Source organism: Anser anser, assembly GCF_964211835.1.
Source record: "Anser anser genome assembly, chromosome: 1".
Taxonomy (NCBI): domain Eukaryota; kingdom Metazoa; phylum Chordata; class Aves; order Anseriformes; family Anatidae; genus Anser; species Anser anser.
The window spans coordinates 43,310,691-43,318,643 of NC_139720.1; the positions used below are offsets into that span (position 1 = coordinate 43,310,691).

Sequence of the window (7,953 nt, forward strand, 5' to 3'; positions counted from 1 at the left end):
AATCCCCCTCGCGTCCCTTTGATCTCTCCTGGGAGTCCCAGAGTGCCAGCAGAGGCCAATGCCTTCTTCAGCTGTCTTCCATACAAATCCCTCTGGCAGGTACTAATGTGTTTACTTAGGTGTGCGCCGTTCCCAGCGCTGGGGGGAACCAAACGTTTCGCACCCGGCTGCAAGCGCCCGTCCACACGAGCCCAACTGGGAAACCGCTTTGCGGGGAGCCCCGAGGGGTCCCCGCCGCCCCCGGCCCCAGCGCTGCGGTTCCCGCAGGGTCAAGGCACAAAAATCGCCCCCGCAGCGCCGAGCCCCGGCCGTGCGGGCCCTCGGTGCGCCCCAACCCGCCGGCACCGTGCCCGTGCTCTGGGTCGGATGCTCCGGTTTCGGCTCGGTTTGTTTCGGTAGCAACTCCGAGTGTGAAAAATGGTTGGAAGCGCTGTAAACGGGCCGAATCCATGCAGAAACGGGAGCAGCGCGGCAGCAGGGAGGAAAACATTTCGAAGAGCTCCTGGGCACCATTTCCTCCCCGCCGGTGCCCGGTTGCTCCTCTTGAGCTCCGGGTCTTGAGGCTCCCGTCTCCTGAAATGCAGCGCTGTCACACACCCGCACCCCATACACACACCCCGTGACCAGCAGCCTCGTAGCTGCTGTTTTCTCTCCCCTGTCTTCAGTGCCGCTCGCCTACTGCACTTTTGCAAATTTGTTTTGGGATCACTTTACCAGAGGAGCTGGGGGCTCTTCAGGGACACTAATTGCGGATTTTTTTTTTTCCCCTGAGTGACAGGCTGCTCCATCCTTTCTTCTCCTTCTCTTCCCCACCCCCAGATACTCAAGGAAAAGGAAACAAATTTTCCTAGGTCCTCAAGGACTTTGGGGAAAAGGCACGTTTCTTCCCAGCCCCAGCCCCGCGGGATTAAGCGCTAAGCTATAAGCTAAAGCCCTGCCCGCAAGGACAGCAGGAGCTCGGCGGCTGGCATTGTGCTCCACGGGGCAAGCCTGGAGAGAAAGCCCTGAAAGGTGATCGGAACTCTGCAACCGGCACGGTAAAGAGCAAGTTTATTTGTGCACAAAGCATAAATCTGTAAACAGGTCTATTTTAGCCGGCGCAAACGTGGTAAATCAAAGTGTGTGTGTGCGTGTGGCACAGCCCAGTGAAGAGTTCAAGTTACCGCCGAGCAGAGCCCTCCTGACTGGCGGCTTCTTGGGAAAACAATAGGGCACCGCCGGGTTTCAGATGTGGCCCAGCTCGGCATCAACCTGCACCTCGGAGCGGCAGAAGCCTGACATTCTGAGCTTTCCCCTTTCTGTAACTTTACTCCTTTTATCAACTTTCTGCTTTTCCTACAGTATTCATTTCAAAGAGGGCTCCCCCCGTTTATGGCCCCAAATAAACCAAAGCAGCGCAGATGTAGCCTTCCCAACCCTTCAGATAATCAGACATCCTTTCCGCCGAAGCAGGGTGCGCAGCCGCTTGCATTTTCCTTCAGGCTGCCCGGGCAGATGCGAGGGCTCCTCGGCGGCGTGCTCCCCTCTGGGGAAGTGTCCCCAATGGCAGTGTTCACCGCAAGGCTCCTTGAGCTGAATTTCCCAGGGCTGGAAATGCCCCGCATCGCCTCCTCCCAGTCCCAGACTCTTTTCCCTGGGCGCACACACCCGGCGTTTGAACCGCTGCTGGGTCACGCTCCCTCTCCGTCTGAGTTAACCCAGGGCGCAGGATTTTATTCCCAGGTAGGGAAAGTTTCCTTTGCCCTCTCGTAGCGTTTTCCTCAGCTACAAAAGCCACCTGGATGAAACCAAAGGATTCCTGCGCGTTAGCAAATGCCTGTTAAATGGCTTCATTACCACTCTAATGACCCTTGCACAGCTCCACTCGGCTACTGCTGCGGCTGGGTCTCTGCAAAGCTTTTGTCCCTGACTTGTGTAAAGTTACTTAGGGATTGCGGGGTTAGAAATTTTACACTTCCAGGAGGGGTTTGTTGCGCTGGCAGCTGGGACGCATCTGTAACGGTACAAGATTGCCTGAAAGCAGAAAATTAGCAAGCTCAGGGCGCTGCTCGACTGTTGTGTCTCTTGCAGCACGGGGTCACACGAGTAGGAGAAGGAATGGGAAGGGGATTTGTCTCGGAGCAAACGCGTACATTTTCCTTTGTGAGTACTTTTTCGTGTGACCCGATCCCAGAGCACCCAAATCTGTGTCCCCCCCGCCTCGCCTCACGCAGCCGTGCATTTTTGTCCCCCTTGGTGAACTTAAACAGTCGGTGACACCGCTTTAACCACGGGACAAAGCACCCGAGGGCCAAAGAGAGGAGCAAACCCTTTCGGCTTAGTACAGGGCTGCGGGGAGCATTTTCCCCTTTTCACCCCCAAATCGCAGGCCCCCAAGGCTTGGCCAAAACGTCTCCAACAGCTTCGCTTTTTTCCCAGAAGCGGCCGGCCCAGCCGCCGGCCAGAGGCGCGGTGCGGAGCGAATTTGTCCCCTGGGGGCTGGAGGAGGCTTGCCCAGCCAGCCGCGGCAGGGGATGCGGGGGGATATGCTAATGCCGGCCGGCCGCCGCGGACCAGCCCCCCGGAACGTGGAGATATAAGGGCCCCCCGCATCGGGGAAAGGACACTTCGGCTCAGGTCGCTAATTAGGCAGGAAACCTCCCCGGCCAGCTCGCTTGCCCGAGCTCGGTGGCTGCCGCCCCGCACCGCCGCCCGGGCTGCAGGGATGGAGGTGATGGACAGCTGCCAGTTCTCCCCGTCCGAGCTCTTCTACGACAGCTCCTGCCTCTCCTCCCCGGAGGGCGAGTTCCCCGAGGATTTCGAGCCCAGGGATCTGCCTCCCTTCGGCGCCCACCAGCCTACCGAGCCCGCCTGCTCCGAGGAAGAGGAGCACGTCCGAGCCCCCAGCGGCCACCACCAGGCCGGCCACTGCCTGATGTGGGCTTGCAAAGCCTGCAAGAGAAAGTCCACCACGATGGACCGGCGGAAGGCGGCCACCATGAGGGAGAGGAGGAGGCTGAAGAAAGTGAACCAGGCGTTTGAGACCCTGAAGAGGTGCACCACGGCCAACCCCAACCAAAGACTCCCCAAAGTAGAGATCCTGAGGAACGCCATCAGATACATCGAGAGCCTCCAGGAGCTCTTGAGGGAGCAGGTAGAAAACTACTATCACCTGCCGGGACAGAGCTGCTCCGAGCCGACCAGCCCCACCTCCAGCTGCTCCGACGGCATGGTAAGAGAAGGGCAGGAGCTTGGGGCCGCAGGCAGGGCCCCCTCGGCAGCAGGACGTCAGGAAAAGGTGGCCGCTTTGGGTTAAAAGAGGTCCTTTTCTCGGAGATAGCTCCGAGCGTGCCCGGGGACCGTCGGGGCAGGCAGAGGGCCACCGCCCCGCCAGCTCCCCAAGCCCCTGGGGCTGTCCCTTGTGTCCCCCCTCCCCGTTCAGTGCAGCCGGGGGGCGCCGTGCATGGGGTTTGGGGACGGGGGGCGGCCGGGGGGGGCGCGGCGGGGCCGGCACTCGCCCCTCGCTGTCTTGCAGGCTGACTGCGGCAGCCCGGTGTGGCCGGCGAGAGGCAGCAGCTTCGAGGCCGGTTTCTGCTCCGAGATGCCCCACGGTAAGGCCGGCATCGGCGGGCGGGGGGACAGGGAAGGACCGGGGGCCCGTCGGGACCGGGTGGCGGTGCGGGGGGCTGCGGTAACGCGCCCCTGCCTCGCCCCGGCCTCAGGGTACGGCGCGGAGCCGAGCAGCGCCCTGTCCAGCCTGGATTGCCTCTCCAGCATCGTGGACCGCCTCTCCCCGGGGGGGGAACCCCTCCGACACCCCGGCTCCCTCTCGCCGGGAGCCAGCATCGACTCGGGGCCCGGGACGCCCGGGACGCCGCCGCCCCGACGGACCTACCAGGCGCTATGAGGGACGCCAGCGCTACCCTGCAAACCCCGCTGCAAATAAAGCGTGCTACAACACGGCCGGCTCGCCTGGTGCTTCTTTGAACGCATCCCCCGGCGTTACGGGGGGCGGCGGGGGGCCCGCAGCCTGCGCAGGGACGGGGCCGCATCCTGCTGGGCTGCGGAGGCTGTGCGGGGCGGCCCAAATCGGCCCCCGCTCCCCTCCGGCTGCGGGCACTTTCCTTTGTCTCCTGTGGGAGTGAAAATAACATTTCCTAGTTATCATCTTTATTAATATTATCATTACTACTACTATTACCACCTCTACTACTACTACTACTACTATTATTATTACTATTTCTTGCAAAGCCCTCGTTTCTTTCCATGGACACAAAGACCAAATAAGTACGTCAGGATTTGGCCCTAATATTGCCCGGTCACTTACCTCTGTAAAAGAACTGCACGATCCAGGTCTGATACCCTGTAGGGGAATTTTGATCCCAGTCACTCTTGGTGCTCTCGCAGAGACAAATTTAGTAGATTTGGTAAGAGCAAACCACAGCTATCCCTTTCGCAATCCACAAGGTACATTTCACAATATTGAGAAAGCAATGTAGAAGTATTTGCTCCTAATGCCTCTTGGTCTCACTATGCAGGATGAAAATTCATGACTTAGTATTTGCAGTTGTGTGGATCTAGAAACAACCAGGTCAAGTCTTTGTGAGTTTCAGGGTTAACAAATACTTCCTTCCAGGCACTATATCTAACTATTTCTACCATGAAAAATTTCCAAACATTTACACATTTTACAGCTGTAATCCAAAACTTTTCTAACTCCCACAAAACAGGCAGGGATGGGAGGGAGAAATGGGATCCTTCAGTGCATCCAGAAATGTCTTCTCCGATAAATACTCCAAGTGGGAAGGGACGTACACTTGCGTGTTTGCCATTTGTGTTTATGCTGCTATCAATGGGTGGCCAAGGGGCCTGGAAGCAGTAATTCACCTCTGATAAACCTTCCACTTGAAGCCAGCACAGCTCAGCCACGTCACCGAGAGTTGCCACCCGCCTGCTCTTTGGCAGCAGCAGCGAAATACGGGCGAGGGGAGCGCAGCTTGGGACGGCCCTGTCCTCACAGCACACCCCTGGCAGGCTGCAGGAGGCGAGGCGGCACCTGCCTGCCCCACTGAAGTGGCTGGGCTGCTGGCCAGGGCCCCTCCAGCACGGCTCCCCCCAGAAAGGCCTTTTGCTTGTGCTATGTCACCTCGAGGTAGGTGTTTCCTTTCCTGCAGCGTAATTCAGGAAGAGCTCTTTCCAGAATAGGCTTCCGGCCTGTGTGGGTAGGTCCCAAATAATCATCAAGCTGAGAAAGTGGTTTGAAAGCCCTGGACTTAGGCTGTGCAGAGGCACAAACAAGGCATTAGCACACTCTGGTCATCAGGAGTACACAAGTGCCTAACTCACATGCAGTCTTTCTTGGTTATGGGTGGTAACATCCTCAGCCCTCTGTTCATAGAAATCCCTACACAAGACCTTGAGTGTCGCAGGTTTTATTCACTACCTCTCACAATTGCTGCACTGGTGCAGTGCTTGCTCCTCTCAGGCAAAATACTGTCTCAGGGACTCCACTTATGGCTGGGATACAGTGCAGAGCATTTTAAACGATGGTTTAAAATGAGCCAAGTGGGGAACTTTCTTGCATTTCATTCTGCGCAGTGCTGACCTTGGCAAGCAATCTCCTGTGAAGCATGCAGAGCAACACCAGCAAATCACATGTTGGTAATGTACACCTCTCTTTGGCTGGCAGACATTTTGAGAGTTGCAAAAAGGTCAATACTTCTGAGAACTTGCTTTTCAGAGAGTGAGCAGAAGTATCCAGCCTGCGGGATGTTTGTCCGTAGCCTCCCCAGCCCCACCAGACTCGATTACAATCTCAGACATTGTTATACACAGCAAGAAGATTGACTCTTGGTTATAGGACATCTGTAAACAAAGCTCCTATGAACCTAATCATGCAATAATCCTCAGAAGGAGTGGAAGTTAGCACTGTGAAAACATCTTTGGCCTGTGGATTGGGAAAAACAAGGTGTAAAAGGCTGCTGTCTTGGGAGATAGGCTGTTGTGGTCAAATTTTGCATAGTCAATAATAATGGCAAGTGCAACTGGAAAGAAAGATTAATGTTCTACGTGAATCATGCTCACTTAAGGAAGGAAGGCTGTCCCCACAAATACTTAAGATGATGGTCTAGAGAACCTGAGCTCCATCTCTCCCAGCTCCTGCTGCCAGCTGAGTGTTGCAGCCTCGGGGAAGGCATGCAGCGACCTCACCCACAGGCAGGCAGGTGGAGTGATGCCTCATGGCCTCGGGTTAATGTAACACAGAAGTTGGAAGTTTTCTGACTGTTACTCACTGCAATAAAAGGCATAATTCTGTGCATTTTTTAAAATAAAATTCATGTTATATTTGAATTTTAACTCTGAAAGTCATGCTTTCTTGGATTATATTCTGACTGAAGGAGGCAGCTGGGCTTATTTTGGTGATGAGTTTCTTGTATCTTTCACTAAGAAACCAAGCAGAGATCTTCAGAGAAATACTTATTTTAAACTCAGATCAAAATGCCTGCTGTACACTACAAAGCTACTACAGGAACCTAGCAAAAATATCCTAAGTAGAACATAAGGAAAATTTCTGCTCAAGGGAGTAAGAGATGCAAGGAGCACTGAGTGAATCCCCATGTGTGTGAATCCACTTCATATGAAGATCTCCTCATATGAAGTTACAGATATCCAAAAAAAAAAAAAACTGTCATAGATTACTTTTCTAACACCAGAAAAGATGTAAAACTGAACTTTAGGCTTAATCCTAGGAAACCCTGCCTTGCAGGGCCTGTGTATTCAGGCCCTCCTCTCTCTCTTTAGTGTGCCTGCATGTTTCTGGAAGATTTTTGTTGTTGTTGTTATTTTTTTGTGTGTGTGTTTGTTTTTTGTTTTGTTTTCTGTGTGATATCCATGTGTTACTGTTGTGTAGATGGCTGATAATCTGTCTGTGCTTTTTATACCTTATGTGTTATGAGTGTGTTTGTGAATCACTGGGTGTTAGAAGTGCTAGTGTATGCCACCCAGAATTTCTAGCTGCTGTTTGTGTAGCTGTGTGCCAATTTCTGGAAATCTTTTCTACCTGATATGTATATTTGTTTTTCTAGGAATGCTTTCCCATCTGAAGTGTGTGTCTGTGTATTTATGAGAATCCATTCTGTGCATTCGTGTGTTCTGTAACGAGCTCTTGCAGAGCTTCTTACAGCAAAGGTTGAAAAACAAGTGTCATCATGATGTTCTTAGTCACTTGCATCTTTTTAAAATGCAGATCATTTGAGTTTATGCATTTCATGCTTTTCTCCAAGTAGGAAAAATCCTGCTTGCTCTATGCTTGTATTTCTGAAGGAAAAGATCAAATCATCTCCTTCTGTGATGAGGCTTGAAAGTGATAAACTTTTAGTAATTAAGGATGAGGATGAAAGGATCTTAATTTATAATGCTTGTTAAAATGCATATTTTTATGGAATTGCATATTTTCCAGGAATACCCTGAACTCATATCAGCAGGCAACTCTCCTCTCCCCACCCCAGGTCTGCTCCCTTCCCTTTTCCTCCTCTGCAGAGCCCCTGGCTCGCTCATCACTTCTCCTTACTCCTTTCAGCTGGACCTTGGTGTGCCCCAGGAGGACCTGCAGCTGGCCAGCTGATGACTGCTGACCTTTGGCAGGCTCTGCTTGGGGTATCAGCCTTACAGCTGGCCACAACTGCCTTCCTGGCAACCAGAGCCCTAATGAGCGTGGCCAGATGGAGCCTGGGCTGGGATCCTGCTGGCTAATTGCACCCTGTGTGAGGAATGGAGGAGCTCACCCCCAGCCGTGGAGGGGTCAAGCAGTGCATCCGGGCACGTGCTAGGCTCCTCCTGCAGCCATCTGGATGAGTGAAAAAATGGACAAGTAAAAAAGGGACTGCGGAGCTGTTTTTCTTGTGATCTATTTGAGTTTTACCTTGGATATTAGTTTAGGCTTTGGTAGTGGCCTTCTTCTCCCTCCCTCGCTTC

At 53.6% G+C, this 7,953-nt stretch overlaps 1 protein-coding gene across 2 annotated transcripts; it reads left to right on the forward strand.

Moving 5' to 3' along the window:
• The first annotated feature begins 882 nt into the window (after positions 1-882).
• Positions 883-5,733, forward strand: MYF5 (myogenic factor 5). Of its 2 annotated transcripts, XM_083819433.1 has the most exons (3): positions 883-3,211; positions 3,515-3,590; positions 3,702-5,733. In XM_083819433.1, the coding sequence occupies exons 1-3, from the start codon at positions 2,705-2,707 to the stop codon at positions 3,884-3,886; spliced, it is 768 nt and encodes a 255-aa protein (XP_083675559.1). In that variant the 5' UTR covers positions 883-2,704; the 3' UTR covers positions 3,887-5,733. The 2 variants fall into 2 exon arrangements, with proteins under 2 accessions (XP_083675559.1, XP_083675558.1); XM_083819432.1 differs by having other exon boundaries at positions 3,515-5,733.
• Positions 5,734-7,953: the final 2,220 nt, after the last annotated feature.

Excerpts from the sequence above, each read along its gene's own strand:
- MYF5 (XM_083819432.1), top strand. The coding sequence starts at position 2,705 with ATGGAGGTGATGGACAGCTGCCAGTTCTCCCCGTCCGAGCTCTTCTAC. Across the intron at positions 3,212-3,514 it reads CCAGCTGCTCCGACGGCATG|GCTGACTGCGGCAGCCCGGT; the intron begins GTAAGAGAAGGG and ends GCTGTCTTGCAG.